Genomic DNA, 23677 nt, shown 5'->3' on the forward strand with positions numbered 1-23677 from the left:
AGATAAGACTCTTGTTATAGGGGAGGAAGATTCTGAGCTGAATCCAGAAAACAGAGTTCTTATGCAAGATTAGATGATGAGATATAGTGAGAGTAGAGGATAGAAAGTAGGCATAATGTGCAAGAGAATAGAGTTAATCACAACAATAATAAAGCTCAGGAATAAAGTGAGTTGGACTCATATCAGGGAGGGGTGCTGTATAGTATGTACAATTGTATGAAATGACAATTATTTACAATAGTACTGGAACAACAATAATATGACAAGAAATATATGATTTGGATAACAAGAATAGAAAGTACATGACCAAAAGGAGTGTATTATTGGAACAGGAGTGAAGAGAAAGAAGGAAAATTAAAATAGTATGTGATAGAGAGAATAAGGATAACCAAACAGTGCAATTAAACAGAGAAATAAAATGATGAAAACTAAACAGAAAGAAGAGAAAGTAAAAAATATTAATAAAAAGTAAAAATAATGAAAAAATTAATAATAATACAAATAAACACTAAAATGCCAGTTCTATGGGTTAGCAAAGTTAACTTGTCTCAGTTTCTCAGTTGTTGGGGTTAGCCTTGTGCTCCCTCCTTGGATCTGTCTCTGGACCTTTCACAACTCCAAGTCGTATTGTCTCACTTAGGGGAAGAAAAGAAAAAAGGAGAGGAAAGCAAAACAAATGTCCCACTGACTTTAAACCCACTGAGTGAGTTCTGCTGGCCTTCCTGGATGCCACAGGAGGATGGGGGCTGGGGTTCGTTTTTCTCCCTTCCTATGGTTTTGGGAGGATGAGTGCCAGGTCTGGACTGTAATATTCACATTTGCCCAGCCTCCATCCCATGTCCTCCAAGAGCTGCCAGGCCCCTGCTGTCCATCTACACCAGTCCTGCACCTTTAATCCACCAGTTGTGTGAGGCCCATGCAGTACACCTCTTCCTTGCTATTTGAGAATCCACCGTGACTAGAGCCCCCCACCAGGCAAGTGGCTCCATTGAGCCTCTGGGCAACCAGTGTAAATCAGCTTCCAGGCTAGGCCAGAGTCCAGCATGGGCACGAGACTCAAATCAGCCTCAGGGTAAGCAAATCAGCTGCTAAGGGAGCGGTGTGAGCCAGCTGCTGCTTGAGAGTTCCTTACGAAGTGGCTGAGAGCCTTTTTTTTTTAGTAAAAGCCTCTTGTTTAAGCCTGCAGTTCTTAACAAGTGCCTAGCTTTTCACACAGCCCAACTTTCTAACCAGACTGGAGACTATCCGGATCAGGGCCTGACAGGGCCCAATTCTTCTCCCTTCTCCAGGTGTTGGCCAGCTCCCCAGTTTCTCTGGTAATGACCTAGCCTGCATCCAAAGTCCCAGGGGGTGTATACCACCTTTGTGTGTCTCCCACTTAGTCTCTATTCCCCCCAGAGACTTCAAGCATCCAGTTCCCTCCTGATGCCAGGCTGCCCTCCCTGCTCTGGTAGGGGAGGGAGCTGGTGATTTAACTCTCCCTCCAGGTATCCTGTGGCAGGCACTGGGCTGAGGACCACAGCAACCTAGTCCCTGCGCAGATCCCAGGGACCTTAGCATTGCCACACAATCTCCTTACCGTCTGTTTATCAATGTCCTCTACAATTTTTGGCCTCCAAACTTCATATAAGCTGGGATTCCATTTGCTGTTCACTCTGTTCCTCAGAAGATTGGCTAGGTGTTCCAGCTGTGTGCAGGGAGAACTGGGCTCTGCTCCCACCTACCTCACCACTATCTCCTTGAGCAGGTCTGACATTATATTTTGATGTGGTCAAACTATCAATTTTTCACTTATGGTCAATATTTGTTTTGGACACATGCTTAAGATATTCTTCCTCACCCTGAGGTAATAAAAATATTGTCTTCTACCTTCTAATTGTTTTAAATTTTTGTCTTTTACCTTTAGGTCTTTAGTGCATCTCAACTTACTGTTTATATCTAGTTTAATTTAGGTGAGATACACTGTTTAAATAAAACTCAAATTGACTTTTCTCAAACACGGTATATTAGATTTTTAATTTTGAGATATTTAGTTGTCTTTGATTATGAACTTAAAGCAAAAAGGTCAGCTATACAGATATTTAAATTTACAAATGACTTTTTAAATGAAAACTAATTAATTCAGTTAAAGATAACACTCTAGGGAAGAGGGGATTACAGGAACTACTATAAAGGACACATGGACAAAATCAAGGGGGAGGGTGGAGGTGGGGGAGGGAGGTGGGTTCAGCTGGGGTGGGGTGGAGGGATGGGGAGAAAAGGCATACAACTGTAATTGAATAACAATAAAAATTTTAAAAAAAGATAACACTCTATAACTAAACTAAAACAGAGTGTTACTTCTATGCTACTCAAAATATCTAGGGACTCAAGATACTTCCCCAGTTCACTGAGATTTTGTTTAAAGTATGACCAGTATTTCGTTTCTTGTTTTCTCTCAGACTGACCATCATTGTAATGGGCTCTGTTAAGTTCAATTTGATTCAGCAGTCTTACTAAATCTCAACTAATATGTGTTAAGTAGTAACTTACATTCTAATTGAAGTGGGGAAGATCTTAATATCTGTCCTCTTTGGGCCTATAACTAGTACAGAAATAAGACTAGTAAACACAAACAAGCCAATAAAACCTACGATTCAAGGCCTAAAGATACAAGTGATAAAACAGCTGTGAGTACATGTTGTTGCTAGGCAATCAGTGCCCACAGAACAAACATTTGCTTCCCAGTCATTCCAGCTCTACCTGATCTGAAATAGAGTTTAAAATATTAGCAGTAAAGTAGTCAGACTTTGTTTGTGGACAACATGTAAATATGTGCGTGGACATGATAAGCCTGTGATAGTGTTTGTATGTGTGTGTGTGTATGTATACATATATATATACAAAATCACACTCTCTTAAAAACAATATTTAGTAAGTTAGAAATCTCCATTCCATAAGTCTGTCTTTAGCCTTGAACTTACCTTAAAATGAGAATTTTTGTTAAATTGTATGTGTCTTTTGGCAAAATACTACAAAGTATTGCAACCCAAATGAAAAAATAAGTCCATACACACACACACACACACACACACACGCACAAGCTCTGATTGTTTGTTAATCCATGCTGGCTATTGTTGCCTTACAACCTGTGGTGAGCTCCTGATTTAGTCTTCCCAGGGACCTGCATGTACCAAGCAGCAAAAAAGGAAAAAAAAAATGTTTCACTGCAGTTTGTTCTGGCATAAAGAAACAGCAGGCTGTTCTATTGCCCCCTGGGGGCACCCATTTTCCAGCTCACAATGAAAATTAAGCTTAAGTGTTTAGCAAATGCATATTCACAACCATTATCTATAATCCCTTTGAAATGGCTCTCTCATAGGCCAGGTACACATTCTGTATTTCTGTCCTAGCTTCAGTTTTCCAAATGCTTGTGGAATTCATCTTTTCCTTCACTTTTGCCAATGATTTGGGGATTAAAGACCATGGAAGCCTTAACCAACTGAAAGACTCTATTTTCTCTTTTTTTTATTCTCAGTGCTTTTCCCCTCATTATTGTTTCAAAGGAAAGCCCTGTGATGTGAATATTGAAAGAGAGCAAATGTAATTAAGCATCCATTGTGGGTAGTCTTTTTGTTACCTTGGAAGTGCTTAAATTAACACAGCAATCATTTGATTTTGCTTCTGCATTGGCATCTTTCTGAGATAGTCATATTTTGCTGACAAAAATGGGCACTCCAAAGTGTAAATTAAATATGTAATTTGATTTTATAGAATTCATTTAAAAGTGCATCTGTGTTGAACATTTCCCATTTTACAGTGCTCTGATTACATTTGCCTTTGTATAAAAAGTGAGATTGTTTCTGACTATAGCCTACAAAACATTCTAGGATAGTGTGATTATAAATGGTAAGAAGGGGGAAAAAAACACACAAGAATATGGGTTGTTGACCAGATTCTATTTTATATTTGAGAATAATTTTTAAAAAATAGAAATTTTAATAGAGTTCATAGTAAAGAAAGAAATAAGATTAAAGCTGACATTTCAGCTAAAGGGCTATCTTTAAGCTATAGAAAAAGGAAAGGAAAATAGTAACATTAAACTTTAGAAAAGAAATGACAATGAAAATGGATGGATATCTAAGTTTAGGCATAACTATATGTAGAGGTCAGGAGAATACAAAATAGGATATGCAGCTACAGGCACAGAAGTCCTCAGTCAAGAAAACACATTCTAAAATGGTAAGGCTGCCCTCTTATAAAATAAGCCATAATTTTCAGCAGTCTTAATCATGAAAACCCAAAAATGAGTACATTGGACAGAATGTTCATATCCAAACAAAAAAAGTGGAGGACATCATGAAACTAGAAATACAAATTCTGTAGTTTATTGAATTTTGCTGAAATGGACTATGGATAAATGCAAGAAAAAAAGTTTGCTGTGGTTAAACATATAAAACTTAAAATATGGTGATACCTATGAATCCTTAGCTCAGGTGAGTCTGGCTTTTTCAGAAGCATGTAAGGCATGAGAGGAGTAGTTAGAAAAAGAGAAGAGGGGTCATAAGGATTTGTTGTACCTGAACACCTCTTAAGACTCTGAGGCAGGAGCCATATTGAACCTGGAAAAGAATGCTTTGAATTCCACTAAGTTAGAAGGGCAACATCCCACCAATATGTTGCTATGTCGTTCACAAAAATTCTAAGGATACTTGCCAGGCTTCTAGAGACCTGATGTGTGGCATTTTCCACACTGAATGCATTGCCAATGCTAAAAGTATCTTGTGAATGGGTATTATAATCTTATGAAAATAAAGACTTAAATACCTGGAAAACTTTAATATTTATTCTTCATTTTTTCATTGACATTGGTGATTCATGTTTCAACAGTGATCACAGAATAAGGAAGTGACTGTATTATCAGTTGTATATTACAAGGAGAATAAATACTTTTGTTGCATATTCATATAATGGAATGTTAGAGACCTGTTAAAAGTGGCCAGTAGCCACGGCATGAATATATATATATATATTTTTTTTGTAAAGCATTACACAAATGAAATATTGAAAGGATATATCATTTGTGCTTTAACAAAGCACCAGAGGAAATGAAAGGGTATATTGTTAGTCTTTATTCCCCTGGAAATTACATCATTAAAAAAATAGTGATATAGTATTTGATGCCACATTACAAATTTAATATTATATAAATCTAAATATTAAAAAATAAAGCAGAATAGGTCAGTTGCATAATTTTAAAAATTATTTTCTTGTTGTTCAATTATAGTTGTCTGCATTTACCCCCACCACTCCCCCCACCCCAGCCATAATTTAGAACTAGCAAAATATAAAGGTGTTTCATGCAAATGATGAAGCTCTTTGATTCAACATGGCAAGCCCTTGTAAAATGTCTTTATTATATTAATAACATTTTAATATAAACTTGTGAATCACATTCAGTGGCTATGAGGAAACTTTTGACACAGCACATGCAGCATTTTAAGTTAGGTAGGCATTGAATGGAAATAAAATTTAGACATCAATGTAATGAGTTCAGATTATTAATGAGCATTACCTCAAGTTTCTGTAAAAACAGAACAAACATGAATAAGACACAGGAATTGAGGAATGGTTTTTGCTTTCATGAAAAGGATTCATCCCCTACTCCCATGTTCACTACCATGCACTGGGAAGTAGCAGACACCCCCTTCAGTCCACACCCCCAGTCCAATTCCTCACAGCACTGGGTTTGTAGAAAAATGATGTCTCACTGACAGTGTAAATTAAAAATAATGGAAACCAAGCTGCCACCCTCCCTTCACTTCTAATTCTTTATCACAGTGGTTATTGCCACCTTACTAGAGTCTGAGAAAAGAACTACAATGTAATTCTCACCTCCTCACAATGGGCTACAGGGTCATTAATCCCACCTCTCCTGCATCATCTATCAGCATTCCAAAGAGACAGTCAAAGCCAGACTTTGGTCACTTCTCACCCTGCGTGCCAAGTCCTCCCCCTATGGCAGTGCCTTCAGGAACAAAGTGACAAGGATCAAGCTAAAAGTCCATGTACAGATAGTTTGGGGAAGAAACTTAAGCTCTACATATATTTTTAAATAGTTACTGGTTTTGCCATCACATTGTCATGTTAATTAAGCAGTGATGCTTAAACATTCAAGGGTATCTGCTAAATGAATTTGGGTTTAATTATGGTTTAAAGGCAACTATAAACTTTCTCTTATGTAGCTCTTAAATTTATTGTCAAACCCATTCCCAAACTCTTGTCTCAATTCTGTAAGCCTGGGACTTTCAAACTGCAAAGGCCCTTCAGCACTTTTCCTAACAAAACCAAAGCCTTTCCTTTTTGAGTCTTGCCTTCATTCTACAGTGAAAATCAAACTCTTATCTACATGGCAAGGAGAAAGTGCAGCTAGCATCCCACATCCATTTCTCTGTCCTTCTGCTGTGAGGGTAGCTTTTTTCTCTTTTCTCTAAGAAGAATGTATAAAATGTACTTTATAAAATAAATAAATAAAATCTTATATACTTAATAACCTTTTGTCAAACTGTTCATTGTCCAGTTACCATTGCAATGATCCAGTTTAAAATATATTATATGTATTAAAAAGAAAATCAATAAAATCATCTGAAAGAAAAAAATTAACAGAGAAGAAACTAAAGTCATCACTTTGTGATTATTACAACCACCCTCTCCTACCTCTGTAGCCCACCCCAGCCTTCTCTCTGGCAGCCATGCTGGCTGATCTTAGCTGCTCAGCAGGCCCTTAATTAGACACATGCTCCCAAAATCCTGTTTTTGTTCATAACACCTAGAAAGTCTTTCTCACAATTCTCTATCTGCCAAAATCATTCTTTTCCTTGGTATCTTGTTGTCTTGATACCACAGGGTTGGACTCAGTGACTCACAATCTTAAATAAGTAACTTTCAGAAGATGCACCAAATTTTACCAAATTGGCTCTCAGAAGTCTAAATGCTTGGAAGGCACAAAACTATGCATGCGATATTCTGCTTGGGTTTAGTTTCTCTTTGTCAGTCTTCACACTTGTATGTCCCACCCTGAAGCCACACTGCAATTTTCCTTCACATTCCTGCTTTCTGAAAAGAAAGGAGAATGTTTTCTGGGATAGAACATGAAGGAGGCAGAAAGCTCTAGAAAGAGGAAGGGAGGCAAAGCATGTTTGGGTGGCAGGGTGGCATGCCACTCTCAGGGATAACAACAGTACTGGTACCAACCTGGATGTGCTCTGACATTCAAGATTTGTCTTGTTCCCACTTCTTATTTGAAGATGGGGGGAAAATAGCCTTGCTAGGGGCCCCACATGGACAAGGGGCAGCCTAGATAGCGTTGGGGAGTTGCCTGACAGGTCTCCTAAGAACATGTCTCCCATACTTCTGCCTGCAACTGTAGAACTTCCAAACCTCCCTGGGCATTGAGAGTCAGTGTATAGGAACAACACCATTGTAGGAACAATGGCCTAAGCCAGAGACCAGGTGTAGAGTGGAAGAGATTGACTGGGGGCCCTCCAAGAATATATGTCCATGCTCTAAGTCCAGGACCTTTTATTGTGACCTTATTTGGGAAAAGGGTATTTGCAGATGTAATTAAATTGAGGATCTTGAGATGAGATCATCCTAGATTACCCAGGTGGACCCTAAATCCAATGGCAAGTGTTCTTGTAAGAGATAGATGAGGACAAGATACAGGGAGAAAGAGAAAGCCATATGGAGACAGAGGAAGAGATTGCAGTAATGCAGCCACAAGCCAAGGAACACCTGGGGCCACCAGAAGCTGGAAGAGGAGAGAAAGGATCCTCCCCTAGAGCTTTGGAGGGAACATGTCCAGCTGACAACTTGATTTTGGACTTCTGACCTCCAGAACTGTCATAGAATGCACTTATGTTGTTTTAGGCCACTAAACCTGTGCAATTTGTTACAGCAGCCTGAAGAAACTAACACCTGAAGTGCCACTGTGAATCAGAGATCTTAGCAGGAGCTGCGAGGTCTGAGGTGGTGACTAATTCAACAGGAAGAAAACTAAATAAATATTAACAAATGGGAATACTTTGTTAAGAGAGAAATTAAAAGGAAGAATATAAATTAGGAATGAAAAAGAGATTATCAAATGAATGTGGAACTGTAGAGAATTGAAAGTTGAAAAGGGACTAGAAATTAAAGTGTTTTTCAAATACTGCATTTTTGTTTTCTTTCTTTTACCTTATTTACCCATTCTAAAAGAAGTATATGAAGCTTTTTATGATTCTTTTAAAAAAGAAGCTTTTTAATTTGAAAAATATGGTGAAATGCAAAAAAAAAAAGAGGAAAATCCAGTTTCACAAAGTCAGGCACTGTAACATTTCTAAAGAACCTCCTTCTAGCCTTTTATCTATTACTCCTTTTTGTACATGGTTGCACTTCTACTGTATATACTCCTATCTAATATTGTCCTGTAAGCATTTTTCAATAGTAATTAAAATTTATGAGTGTGTTAATTATCTATTGCTAGATAACAGATTATGATCAACTTAAAGAGTTTATACCACAATAAACATTTATTATCTCATGCAGTTTCTGCAGGTTAGGAATCTGAGACAGCTTTAGATGGTGTTTCTAATTCAGAATGTCTGATGAGCTTCTAATCAAGCTGTTGGCTGGGGCTGTGGGCTTTATTGGGGCTGGACTATTGTCTTCTAAGACAGGTCACTCAAGGCTGTTTGCACCTGAGGTGTGGCTCTTATCACCTGATCTCACAAATCACTGTGATCATATCTGTAACCTGTTGATTACACAGACTAGCCATATTCATTGTGGTGGGGACTCCAGAAGTCTCACAAAAGTGTGAACATCAGGACTTCTATAAGACTAGCTACTGGAATGAGAATTTTTAATGGCATTAATTTTATAATAGAGATCTCTATTAATGTATTAACTATTTAAATAAGGCTAGATATTATTTCCAGTATTTTATTATTACAAATAACTATCAAGAACCTTTGTAAATAAAAATTTTATCAGTACTTCAGATTATTTTCTTTGGATATTATCTTAGAAGTGGGGTTATTGAGTTATAATTTTTTTCTTAATTTCCACTTTAAACTGACTTCATAAGCAAATTAATATGTGTATTGTTTATTTCAATTAACATACTTATTTCCTTCAATGTACTTGAGATTAGTACCTAAATACCTATGCAGTGATTCACTATTGGATGCCTATTTTTCATTTAATGCATTCTGTATGGTGTATATTTCATGTAGATATTTTATATCACATATAATATTTTGATACTTAATGGCATGTGGGTCTTTTTCATTTTTATTTAACCATTTTATAGATCCTCCTGAGTTTGTTTGTTGCTGTTATTTTGGACAACTTAGAACTTGATGAAGATCTAAAGAAGCTGAAACAAGTAAGTAACGTGCAAGGAATTCTTTAAAATGCATGCTTACAGGTAATGTCAGAGCAGTTTGAGCTTCAAAGTCAAAAAATAAAAGGTTTTAATAAATTAAGACAGTCTAAGTTGGCAAAATGTTTTTGTTTAGCTTTTCTTCACATCAGCAAAGAATGTTTTTACTATTCTATAATTATCCAGCGAATATTTTTTACATTATTATTATGAGTAAAGGTAAGATTGATATAGTATAGTAAATTGAATTTGGAGACTATTTTTTCTGCCATTAAATGAAAGTTGTCTAAAAATGAAATGCCCCAAAGCCAAATTACCATTTTGCATAATTATATGTAACACCATTGATCATTATCACAAAAATATTAAGCCTGACCCATATACACTAAAACTTGCCTGACCTATATACACTAAAGAGAATTTAGTCTGGGTGCCCATGGTGATTATAAGAAATGGAATAGAATTGCTGGGTCAAAAGGCAGTTCCATTTTTAGTTTTCTCAGGAAATTCCATACTGTTTTCCATAGTGGCTGCACCAGTCTGCAATCCCACCAACAGTGCACTAGGGTTCCCTTTTCTCCACAACCTCTCCAGCACTTGTTGTTTGTTGCTTTGGTTATGATGGCCATTCTGACCAGTGTGAGGTGGTATCTCATTGTGGTTTTAATTTGCATCTCTCTGATAGCTAGCAATACTGAGCATCTTTTCATATGTCTCTGGACCCTCTGTATGTCCTCCTTGGAGAAGTGTCTGTTCAAGTCCTTTGCCCATTTTTTAAGTGGGTTGCTTGTCTTCTTAGAGTGGAGTTGTGTGAATTCTGTATATATTTTGAAGATTAGACCCTTGTCTGAGGTATCATTGGCAAATATGTTTTCCCATAATGTTGGTTCTCTTTTTATTTTAATACGGTTTTCTTTAGCCATGCACAAGCTTTTTATGCCTTTTGACCCAGCAATTCCTCTGCTGGGATTATATCCTAAGAACCCTGAAACACCAGTCCAAAAGAACCTATGCACTCCAGTGTTCATAGCAGCACAATTTACAATAGTCATGTGCTAGAAGCAACCTAGGTGCCCATCAGTAAATGAGTGGATCAAAAAACTATGATACATTTACACAATGGAATTCTATGCAGCAGAAACAAAGAAGGAGCTCCTACCCTTGGCAACAGCATGGATGGAACTGGAAAGCATTATGCTAAGTGAAATAAGTCAGGTGGTGAAAGACAAATACCATATGATCTCACCTTTAACAGGAACCTAATCAACAAAACAAACAAACAAGCAAAATATAACCAAAGACATTGAAATTGAGAACAGGCTGATAGTGAACAGAGGGGAGAGAGGAGGGAATTTAAGGGGAAAAGGGTGAAGGGTTTGCAGGAACAATTATAAAGGACACATGGACAGTAATGGAGTGGGGGGAGTGGAAATGGGAGGGAGGTGGGGAGGGCTAGGGTGTTGGGCTGGGGTGGGGGAAAAAGGCAGAAAACTGTACTTGAACAACATTAAAAAAAAAGAAATGGAATAGAATAAATGGTCACCTGTGTCCAGTTACTTATGAAAACAGATTCAATGTTATGTCAATAAAAATCATATTCAAAAAATGAAAATGAAAATGTGTGAAGATTATCTTATTGATGGATGAAAGATTATAGGTATGATCAACCACTCTCATAGTTTCTGTTAAATGGAGGTTAGTTGGCTTGAATACCTGGCTCTATCAAAGACTATAGACCCTGTCAGAAAGGGAGTTGGTGGGAGAGACACTGGATAAGATATTCTTTGATTATCTTCATCAACTCTGCAAGAATAATAGGGATGTCACCAAAGACAATCAAGGCTATAAAACAAATCCTATCTGCATTCTAGGAGGCCCTACACCTTCAGAATTTTCAAATTGCATCTCACTTTTCTATTTTTAACAAAACAAAGACGTAACCTGTTTAAATTGCTTTGTTATTTGCACATCTGAAAGTTACCTTAGACATTTCATCTTATCAGTCTTGTTTATCTCCAAAACCTATATTTAACTAAGTATTTTCAATAAATAAAAATTGATATAAATGTGCCCATTTAAATAAACCATGTGGTGCTTTCCTTTGAGTTTATAGCATTAGTTATTAAAATGTCTTTTATTTAACCATTCACTAGATAATAATAATGCTCTGTGTATTTTGGAAGTTCTGTACATCAGAGCTGATTATCCAACTGTGCTAGCCTACAGTTTGGAGTATCTTCTTTGAATATTTAGAGATATTTGAGGGTTGAAAATCCCAATCATAAATAAAACAGCAAAAACATTTTTGTCAGTACTTTCCATATTTTTTTAGCCATGAATGGACTGAAACTGCATTTCTATTAAATTCATCTATTTATCCACTCATCTGCTGAAGGACACTTGGGCTGCTTCCACATCTTGACAATTGTAAATAATGCTGCAATGAACTTGAAGGTGTTTATGTTCTTTCAAATTTGTGTTTTGGGTTTCTTCAGATATATTCCCAGAAGTGGGATCACCCTGGGTCAAAAGGCAGATCCATTTTTAATTTTTTGTGGTATCTCCCTACTTCTTTCCACACACAGTGCAACACTACTCAGCTGTAGAAAAGAAAATGTTATGCTTTATAACAGTGTGGATGGACCTGGAAAACATTATACTAAGTGAAATAAGCCAGTCAGAGAAAGACAAATCTATATGATTTCATTCATATATGGAATCTAATGACAAACTGAACTAACAACCAAAATAGATGCAGACTAATAGAGAGCAGGATGACAGCTGTGGGGACGGGGTTTAGGGGATGGAGGGATTGAGCAAAAGGAAAAAGATCTCTTGAACATGGACAACAGGGTGGTGATTATGGGGTCAGGGGATAAATGGTAATGGAAAAATACAATTGAAAAAGCAATGATTAAAAGTAAATTAAAAAATAAAAAAAAATCCCCACTGTTGTGAACATAAATTGAGGTTTTCAGCCCTGTTATAATCTGGATCAAAAACAAACAAACAAATAATCTAATAGTGTAAAAAAGTAAATTCATTTATTAATTTCATACTTGAAACTCATTAAATTGCTGTGGACCAGATACTGTTATAGTAAGCTAAAATGTTTCTGGTTCTCTTTCCTCCATTTTTGTATGAGTGTCTTGTGTTTTTACTAGTTTTCAACCATTTATGTCATCTTTGTATCTGTGGAGTTTTTTATTTCCTTTGATGTTGGCCTTTGAAGTAAGGTTCATTTACATAATTCCAAAAGTACACTCACTCACACATACACACGCACACATATCCCCTTTCACGCACATATGCGTGTGATGATGTGGCTACCTGGAACTTTAAACTATCTTTTATGGCTTCTGTTAGCTCTCCAATAAAACTGTTGCCTGAAATATTTATTTAGTTTTTCATGTGCAGGACCAGCCCTTAAGGATTTATTGTGTATACTCTATCTATTTTTACTATTCCCAGATAGAAAATAGAATGGAAGAAATGTTAAAAAAAACAGTATTTGATTTTCTTAATGTTTGAAATTCAAGAAAGTACTATGTATTCCAAAGTCTGTCCATTCAGTTCAAACTTTTTTTTATCTTTTACTCTTTCTCCAACTAGTCTATAGGTTCTTATGCCTATGGTAACATTCGTAGAATAATCAGTGCTAATGAGGAGCAGAGTTACAGTCTGAATCCAGACAATTTGGATCAAAAGCCCAGACTCTTAACTTTCTTATTATATTGAGTTGGGCTAAAGCTGTATAGATGCCAAACAGGAGTCATGCCTTAGGAGGAGAATCACTCACAGGACTGTTAATCACCTGTTTATAATAATGATATTTTAGATGACACAGACATCATTATATTGATGAAATAACTGTTGATGTAAGGGTCAGTTTTATGAGGAATGGAGGTGAATTAAGGAACCAAGTCATTAAAACTGTCCATAATAGTTCTTTGTTTTCCCCTTGAAAAGCAGATGATCTAATTAGAGCCACTTAGGGCTTATGGAGATGCTAAGAGCTAAAATGCTTACCATTCACTCCACATAATAGCAGATGCTGCCCAAGGCACCTCTTCTCTCAGTGACCTTCTGGAGCAATGAGTCTCCTTAAGCACAGACATCATACACCTGCAGCATATGAACATTTTAGCCATGCCTCTAGATGTTACAGAACAGACCTGGGGCAGGGTGGACAATATACTATTACTGAAAGGACCCCCCTTTCACTCTGGGCACCCCACCCCCACCTACTAGGTTCGCCTTGCCCGCCAAGACCTCTCGCAATGACAGGGACTGGTGAAAAGGAAAGAAATTATTTAAAAGTTATACAGACTTAGAGTAGTGACTTAATGTCTTCATTAAAATACTAAAGTCCTTTAGAATACCTACAGATGCATAAAGTCCTTCCTTCTCCCTCTGCCCAGTCTGGAATACCCTATCTCAGGAAAAGAAGTAGAAGTCCGTGATTCAGGCTCCCGGCATCATCAGCTGTGTTGCTGCCATGGGGTCCCCACTCTGCCAAAGCAGCATGGTCCTCTCTCCCTTCTCCACCAAAGCCACGTGGTCCTCTCTCTGGTACCGCTGCCTGCCTGGGTTTTAAATCCCAGCACCAGTCTTCCTCTGCAGCCCCATTTCCGACTCCTCCTACAATCAGTCACACTTGACAGCATTCCTGTATTCTTTCAGCTTTACCGGGCTACCATAGTAAGCCTGGGCAGGTGTGGCCCCAGGGCATGGAGCCAATCTTCTCCAAGCTCTCATGCAGGCGCTGTAACCAGGGGGAGTTGCTTCCCAGTTACATCTTGGATAGAAGTCACTCACATCTCCCTGGCTCAAAGCATGGCCACAGTTATTTAACATATCCATGAAACCAGTTGAAGGTTATAGATATGTTAAATGACCATGCTGAGGTTAGCTGCACAGCTGTTGCTATGCAAAACAGCTCTGAAAAACTGCTCCACGTGTCTCTTCCCCCAGCTCAGGCTTGTGGGGGTGAGGACATCCTACATATATTTTTCTAATATTTCCTGGACACCTTGAGTTCTGGACCCCATTAGAAATCCCTATTTGGGTCCCCCCTCTTGGCTGTACCCTGTTACGTAGAGACTTTTAATCCATTTTATTATAATTGTGGTAAAAAACAATTGTGTTAAAATATAAATGTTGGTTTGTGACATTTTTAAGAGTAGCAGAAACTAGTAACTTTAAGATGGAGGGGTTAAATATTAGGTATTAAACAGAGCTATTAAAAAGAGAATATCAGTTCTCACATTTGGGGGAGGAAATATGACCCTGAAGATGGACAAAATGGGAGATCATGGTAGAAAGCTGAAAGGTACAGTGAAGAAATTAGAGTGGTAGAAAAGAAATAAGTGAAGTAAACTAGGAAAACATTTCAGATATGAAATTAAGGGAAAGAACATGGATTATGACTATAACACTGTGATAACCTGGGAGTAATGTGACCAAATCCAAATATTAGTCAGGAAAGTGATAAAGTCAGGTGGCCAAGTGTCAAAGGAACCACGCATTTCAGGAAGAAGTTCCCTGAGGGCAAGTACCATCTACTGATCAGTAGTTGGGGGAATCATGGAATCATATTCTCCTTAACTGGAAACACAGTGCTATATATATATTTTCCCATTTTTTTCTGATGTCATCTCCTTGCTCTTTAAGTCAGTGGTTTCCAAACAAAGACTGTTTGACATCTAGGGCTTTTCAAGAGAAACTATCGAGCCAGCAGCCTTTTTTACCACTACAAGAAGCTAAATGGGAATTGTGTATTTACCCAATATAAGAACAGATGTGCTGACTAAAATGACAATTTTAATACTTTTAGCTGGAAAACTGCAAATTCTAGATGGCAACTCTGCTTCCCTAGTGATAAAGCTCTGACATCACTTCATTTATGCCTTCCTTTAAGATACAAAGAAGCAACACTGAATTACTTATTACTTAAAGCATTTTGATACAAAGAAAAAATTAAAGATCAGAGGGAAAAATAAAAGAGCTCTTTGGAGATGAATTTTGAAAGGTTCTGACACAGTACTTATTCCCAACACCCCCCTCTCCAAGATATTGCCAGGATTGTGCCTTAATGATCACTGGTGTAGCTTTTCCTTTCTCACTCTTCAAAATAAATAATGAAAATAATATCTCCTATTGATTTCCCTGTGTGTTGCATATAAGATGCAATCAATTCCTAGTAGCAATATGTAGCAGTAGCAGTCATTTCATAGCAGCCATAATATACATGACCTCATATCTAATTAAATAGAGCTGATGTCCACCGTCTTTACAGCATCCCCCAAACCCAATCCTGGACCTGGCGATGATAGGTAGATAGATAGATGATAGATAGATAGATAGATAGATGATAGATAGGTGATAGATAATACATAAAATCAGAATACTGACTAAAAATGAGATTGTTGGTGAAAGTGTAATTTGGGAGTTGAGAAGCCAAATCCGTTTGTTTAGAGGTTGAAAAATCCCTTGACCTAATATATTCTCTGAACAGTGTGAAGAGATGATGACCTTGATGTTCAGTGGTGTAGGAATAAACTGGGAAATGAAGGTGGAGTTTTGCAAACTTTGAAAATGAAGAGGATTCTTGCAGCTTTAATGATTTTTGCAAATTCAGTGCAAGACAGATACAAAGGGTTTTCTTTTACACAGTATGAAATTCATTAAACTATGAAGGGAAAAAAAGACACAGAAAAGCCTCAGGAAAAAAATCATTGAAAAGGGAAATATAGATAGTCTGTTTAGATTAAATCCAAAACTGTAAAGTTAAAACTTGTTTCCCCAGCTCTGCATCAAGTCTCATTTGAATCCCAATTCCAATTTGATGATGTTTGGCCTTGGATGATGTCCTCTGCATATTGATGGGATGGAAGGACATGTAAAGAAGCTTCCCCCTCTTATTGATTGATTTTTTTAACAAAAACAATAAAAATCTTATATTCATTTTTAAAATAAGAACTCCAGATTAATGTTTCTCTTTAGCCTTACCTGGGAGCTTACATTTTCACTTCTGTCTTGTCTCCTATATTGAATTCATTCCAGATTTAGGGGAATTACAAGGAGACAGGGTGTTGCAAGAGTATACCATTCAACACTGGTTGCCATCATCTCATCTGAGTTGCGCTTTCACCATTCTCGGTACTTTGTCTACCTCTCCTGAGTGAACCCAAACTAATGTAACATCAAAGGAGTGATGGAACTGCCACAATAATAACAAATATTGCCTATTGAAAACTACTTAATGCAAGGCACTTCATACTAAATTATTGAATTTAATTCTGAATATTAAAGACACAGAAACTAACATTCATGGAAGTAAATCCCTTGCCCAAATTCACACAATCTGTAAGTGACTAAGCTGGGATAACATGGGCCCTCAAACTCTAAACCAGTGCCCTCACCAAAAGATGCCACAGTACCTGACCAGAGAACCAGACATTCATTCCTTATGAAATGTATGTCTAGAAAGTATAGTGAATGAGATGCTTAGATTTGTGAATCAATATATCCCCTCTCTGAAGGTATAGACTGGAGGCCAAATTCTAATCAGAACATAGCTTAGTGAGCCAGGAATGAGTGTGGGATGTCGGGGAGGAAGGTTGCATGATTCAAATATGTAATAACATTAGGCTGAGATTGTCTGAAGTATTCTTTTTATAGTTGGTATATTACTACCCATTCTGTAATCCTCAGGTCTAAATTATCATATACTGTGGCATCATATATTGTGTTAGAGATGAAAGACATAATGATGTCCAAGACATTGTTCCTGCCTTCAAATAGCTTGGGAGCTGGTGGGAGAAAGTGACGAGTAAAGCAGAAGGTTTGGGGAGCACACAGAACACACATCTAGCACAGACTATGAAATCAGAGATTTTTTTTACAATTATGGTACAGCCTAAAATCTAAAGGTTGAGTAATGCCTATCCAGGTGAAGGGGGTTGGAAGAAGGTGACATGAGGGGGGGGTACTTAAGATAAAGGGAACAAGAACCTTTTTATTTAGGCAAGAAAAAGTACAGTGATTTTTTAAAGGCCATCAGAAGTTCACTGTGGGTCAATCATAGAACAAGGGAGAAAATGGTGTGCTGGAAAAATAAGCAAGCACCAGCAGATGAAACTGTGAGAAGCACTAAGCATTTAGATATTACGTGGATGGCATTTAAGACAAAGGGTGACATAATCTTTTCTACATCCTATCTTCAGTGTAAAATGAACTGAAGGGCACCTAGGCCAAAGATAACAGAACCAATTTATGAGGCAGACAGTGGTCACAGCCTCAATAAAGGAAACAGAGATGAAGGAACATAAAGGACTGGTCAAACAGAGAGGAGGGAAAAGAGAAGAGAGGATTTGTTGACCAGTTAGATGTAAGAAATGAGAAAAGGTAATAACTGCTGGTGCTTTGCTCTTAGAGCAACACAAATAATGTCAGTTTTTCTCCATGTAAATTTTGACTTTTGGTTCTGTTACAAATAATCACCACTCTGTCTCGTTTTATCCCATAAAGAGAAAAGATCTGATTGGGCCAGCTAGTCCATATTACTCCTTTTAGGCCAGAATTTCATATTTCTGAATACCTCACAATGCCAGTCAGCCTTACCAAAAGCCATCAGCTTTGAACAAGTCAAACACAAAGAGGACTACTCTGAAATTTGTCTAGCTTCTTAAGATGATCCCTTGTTTTCCTAACTCTCAATCCTGCCTTCCACTCTGGAGGAGCTACACAAAAAGGAGGAGATATGAAGCTACCACCTAATTTTATACAAGAAAAAGAAAGTGAATTAAGCCTGTTAACAAAGAAAAAAGGAGATATGCAACAATGAAAGAACAGACCATGTCTCCTCCCAGTTCTTGGCCATATTTCACACCTTGTAGCTCAGTGGGGCAGAAGTTTGGAAGAGGTATAAATCAGATATAAGACTGGATGGCACTGGACTGATTATTATTTATTTTTTAATTAATTAATTTTTTTAGAGGAGGGGAAGGGAGGGAGAAAGAGAGAGAAAGAAATATCAATGTGTGGTTGCCTCTCACACGTCCCCAACTGGGGACCTGGCCTGCAACCCAGGCATGTGCCCTGACTGGGAATTGAGTCAAAGACCCTTTGGTTCACAGGCTGTGCTCAGTCCACTGAGCCAGCCATGGTGTGGCTCAGTGGATTGATTTTAAATAACTAAAGTTGGTCAGAAAGTCATGGAATTTATCTAAGAACAGTGACCAGTCTGTTTTTCTTTATTTAAAATTTTGTTTCCCTGTTTCTGAGAGACAATAATTTCATTGTTGACCTTTTCTTGTACTTTATTCCCTGTACTTGCTCAGTAATGAGCACAGTGGGCAATGGGGCTTGTCTGACATTCTCTATTGAACAATTTTTATTCTGATATTAAAAAAGAGAATGACAGATTATTTCTTGGAAACACAAAATATATATGCATGTTATTTTGTTTGATGTTAGCCCTGTTTCCATGTTGTTTGCATAAAATATGTTGTGATTAATGTGCATTTTCTTAGTGCATCTAATAAGCTCTTTTTATCAAAGTATACAAAATTAAACAACTCTACAATCTACCACAAGCATACTCAAGAATGATACTTGGAAAATGCATGATTGTTTCCTGAAAAGGACAGAACACAGCTGTCCCCTTAAGTTCAAGACCCCAATGTAGACACTCGAGTACAAAATATTTGTCTTTTCTACTTCTAATTTAAAGTGTGGTATTTATTTTGCAGTAAATACCATCAATGATACTTATCTGTATATTAAGGTGGAATAAATAAGGAAATTCATTGTAGATAATGAGAGCCATATTTCAAACTGTCAGAGAAAGAAGTTACAAATAAAGGGGAGATGCCAGAATAAACCCTGTGGTGCTAGATTGAAGTAGGAATATCAGTATAAATGCAGTTTATTTTTTATTTTATTTTAAGATAGATACAATACAGATACAGATACATAGATATATACAATAGATACAGATACATAGATATATAGGTAGATAAATAGATATGTATATTATACAGAGATGCAGATATATAGAGATACAATGATGCATGGATGGATACATATTCACATTCATATAAGTTGATAGATACATGGATGGATGTAACAAGCAAATCCATTGCCCAGGACTTTCATTTTCACATACCATTATCCAATAAAACAAATTAACACTCTTTGGAGAAATGGTTAATTCTAGAGCTGAGTTAGGGAAGACACAAGATGAGACTTCAGTGTTCTATGGAGCGAGAAAGTAGGGAAGAGATTGAAAAGAAACAAGATAAGTATATATCAAAAGTGTAGAGGATCCAATTGAAAGAGTCCTCAGTGGCCAAAACAGGAACAATTTGAGCAATAAAATAAATAACAGTAGTATTGGATTATATCCTATATTCTAAGTTACAAAAAGCAGGGGCCTAAAGTTGAGGTTGCTCTACCCAGCAAAGCTATCCCTTAGAATCAAAGGGCAGATAAAGAGCTGCCCAGACAAGAAAAAACTAAAGGAGTTCATCATCACCAAACCATTATTATATGAAATGTTAAAGGAGCTTATTTAAGAAAAATAGGAAGATCAAAACTATGAGCAATAAAATGGCAAAAAAAGACATATCAACAATTGAATATAAAAAACAAACTAAGCATACAAGAAGAACAGAGACAGAGTCATGGATACAGAGAGCATTTTGATGGTTGTCAGATGTGAGGGGGTGTGAGGGAATGGGTGAAGAGGTGAGGAGACTAAGAAGTACGAATGAGTAATTACAGAATAACCATAAGGATGTTAAGGATGTTATAGGAAAGGGAGTAGCCAAAAAACTTATATGCATGACCCATATAACAACAACCATTGTTCAACCATGGACATGAACAATGGTTGGGGGATTGCCTAAGGGAGTGGGGGCTGTTGAGTGGAGAGGGGCAAAGGGTGAAAAATCAGGACAACTATAATAGCATAGTCATTAACATATAATTAAAAAATGAAATAAATAAATAAATAAAAAAAGAACATGCTAAATAGCCAAAAAGCATACTTATATATAAATAAATGATTGAATAAAAAGTGTAAAAGAAAGAACTCTTCTTCACAGAATAATTTCAAATCATAAAGGCAGAGAAATAAAAAAAATAGAATAAATGGGGAGAAATAGAAAGCCACCATTAGAACTGTTGATGTAAGAAATGCCCAAACCTGTAGAGAATTTTGAATTTTTGGAAGAGTGTATTTGAGACAAACAGACAACATATACCAAGGAGCAAGATTTCAAATGCTCCAGAAGATAGTTGCGCAGCTTCTTTTATGTATTTGAAATTAAGGAGAGACTGTACGGAAGATTGGAGAAAGCAAAGTGGGGATTGGATTACAGGATAGTCAACAAGATTATGTACTTTCTTAAGAATAAATACTAGCCTCTTCCTCAAGGGGTATTACTTCTGGTATTTCAAAGGTGTGTTAACCTAGATGCACAAAAAAAAAAAAAAAAAAAAAAATAGGACCCAAGATAGCAGGGGAGTAAGTGGAAGCTACACTTACCTCCTCCCTGGACCAATCTGGAATTATAACTAAATAGTAGAGAAATTATCCTGAATAATCAACTGAACACTAGCTGGAGAAAAGCCTTATAAACACAGAAGAAACCATTTCACCACAACATGACTGGTAAAGTGTGGAGGAGGTGCGAGAGGGCTGCCTGGGCTCTCACAGGCATCAGCTAAAGTTCTGGAGGGATATTTCAGCAGCTGGGGGGTTCTTCCTGAGAAGTGTAGGGTCTAAATCCCCAAGCTGAGCTCCCCAGCCTAGAGCACCAGAACCAGGAAAGGAACCCAGATAACATCTGGCTGTGAAAAGCAGCAGGGTTTCTATCTTCTAGGGAGAGATGACTAGAAATGAAGAGTGCCTCTTAAAGTGCCAACACAAAAAAATTTGATGGCAGCCACTTACCCTGCACTCGAGCAGGAAGAGGGCAGAGAAGACTGGTGGTTCTGGTGAGGGAACTGAAGGAACAGCTGCCAGGATCCCTCTTGCTGAGTCATTCTCCATACTGCAGAGGCCATCTTTCTTGAGCAGAGGACTCCCCTCCAAGTAGCATCAGCCTGAGGGGAACCAATAGCCCAGCTGAAGGAATTATTCTGCCCCACCCTGTGGAGCTTAAGCCAGGATGCTGAGTTCAGCTTGAGGCTATACCATTGATTAAGCTTAACAACTTAGGAGGAATCTCTGGGAGCTGTGAGACTACACCTGACCCTCCCCTGGGACCCGTGCTGTTATAGCTGGCCTTGGTGTGCAGCCTGGTTCTTTCTGCCCATACCCAGGTCCAACAGAGGAGGCCCAAAGCTATGGGTCACTGATGGCTCCAAACAGGTTGTGCAGGGTCTGTCACAAGCAGCATCTGGCAAAGGTCTGAACCAGAGTCTTTGTAGATCACCAAATACATAGAAATAAATACAAGGAAGCAGCCAAAATGGGAAAACAATTAAACAGACCCCAAATGAAAGAATAAGAGAATTCACCAAAATAAGAACTAGATGAAATGGAGGCAAGCAATTTATCAGAGAGTTTAGAGTAGTGATTATAAGGATATTCAACAGCATGAAAAAAGATATAGAAACCAAAAGGACCTGTCAGAAAAAAAAATGCAATATCTGAAATAAATAATACACTGGAAAGAATAAACTGCAGGTTAGATGAAGCAGAGAATAGAATCATTGCTTCAGAAGACAAGATAGAAACACCAAGGGAGAGCAGCAAAAAGAAAAAAAAAAATTTAAGTGAGGAGAGCTTAAGAAACTTTTTGGACAACATAAAGCATAACAATATCCACATCAGGGGAATACCAGAAAGATAAGAGAGTGAACAAGGGATGGAGAACCTATTTAAAGAAATGATGACTGAAAACTTCCCTAATCTGGTGAAGGAAAAATACACACAAGTCCAAAAATCTCAGAGAGTCCCCAATAAGTTGGACTGAAAGAAGCCTACAACAAGATATGTCATAATTAAAATGACAAGGCTTAAAGACAAGAAGAGAATCCTAAAAGATGTAAGAGAAAAGCAGGCAGTTACATAAAAGGGAGCACCAATTAGACTGACATCTGATTACTCAACAGAAACATTTCAGGCCAGAAGGGAGTATGCAATATTCAAGGAGATGAAAAGCAAGTACCTACAACCAAGGCTACTATACCCAGCAAGACTATTATTTAAAACTGAAGAAGAAATAAGAAGCTTCCTATTCAAGAAAATGCTAAAGGAGTTTGTTAACACCAAACCCGTACTGTAACAAATTTTAAAAGGCTTACTTTAAGAAGAAGAAGAAAAAAAGAAAGAAAAAAGCAGAAGAAAAAAGTCTAACAATAAAATGGCACTACATATGTATCTACCAATAATCACCTTAAATGTAAATGGCTTAAATGCTCCAACAAGAAGACATGGGGTAGCTGAGAAGCAACCGAAGTGCCCATCAGCAAACGAGTGGATCCAAAAACTATGGTATATTTACACAATGGAATTCTACGCAGCAGAGAGAAAGAAGGAGCTTATACCCTTTGCAACAGCATGGATGAAACTGGAGAGCATTATGCTAAGTGAAATAAGCCAGGAAGTGAGGGACAAATACCATATGATCTCACCTTTAACTGGAACATAAGCAATAGAAGGAAAAAGCAAACAAAATATAACCAGAGACATTGAAGTTAAGAACAATGTAACAATAGCAAGGGCGGGGATGGGGGGTGGGGGCGGGGACAGTGGGTAGAGGGGATTACAGGAACTACTATAAAGGACACATGAACAAATCCAAGGGGGAGGGTGGAGAGGGGGGAGGGAAGTGGGTTCACCTGGGGTGGGGTGAAGGGATGGGGAGAAAAGGCATACAACTGTAATTAAATAACAATAAAAAAAAAAAAACCAAGACCCATATATGTGCTGCTTCTGAGATACCCACTTCAGCTTGAAAGATACACAGAAATGTTGGATATAAGTATTGCTCCCCTAAAAGTAAATGAATGAAAAAGGTATTTCATGCAAATGGAAAGGAAGAAAAAGCTGGGGTAGCTGTACTTATATCCAACAAAATAGACTTTAAAACCAAGGCTACAGTAAGAGACAAAGAAGGACATTACAAAATGATAAAGGAAACAATCTAAGAAGAGGATATAAGCCCAGTAAACACTTACACACCCAACATAGGAGCACCTAAATATGTAAAGCAAATCTTGATATACGTAAAGGGAGAGATCTACAGAAATACAGTC

At 37.5% G+C, this 23677-nt stretch overlaps 1 protein-coding gene across 2 annotated transcripts in view; it reads left to right on the plus strand.

The window, feature by feature from the left end:
• The window catches only part of NALCN (sodium leak channel, non-selective), a 380160-nt gene that overhangs the window by 238474 nt on the left and 118009 nt on the right, over positions 1 to 23677 (plus strand). For both annotated transcript variants that reach the window (XM_045186646.3, XM_024578981.3), the window contains exon 15: positions 9332 to 9406. In XM_045186646.3, coding sequence (XP_045042581.1) covers positions 9332 to 9406 — 75 coding nt within the window. The remainder of the gene's footprint in view (positions 1 to 9331; positions 9407 to 23677) is intronic.

Source organism: Desmodus rotundus, chromosome 13, assembly GCF_022682495.2.
Source record: "Desmodus rotundus isolate HL8 chromosome 13, HLdesRot8A.1, whole genome shotgun sequence".
Lineage (NCBI taxonomy): Eukaryota > Metazoa > Chordata > Mammalia > Chiroptera > Phyllostomidae > Desmodus > Desmodus rotundus.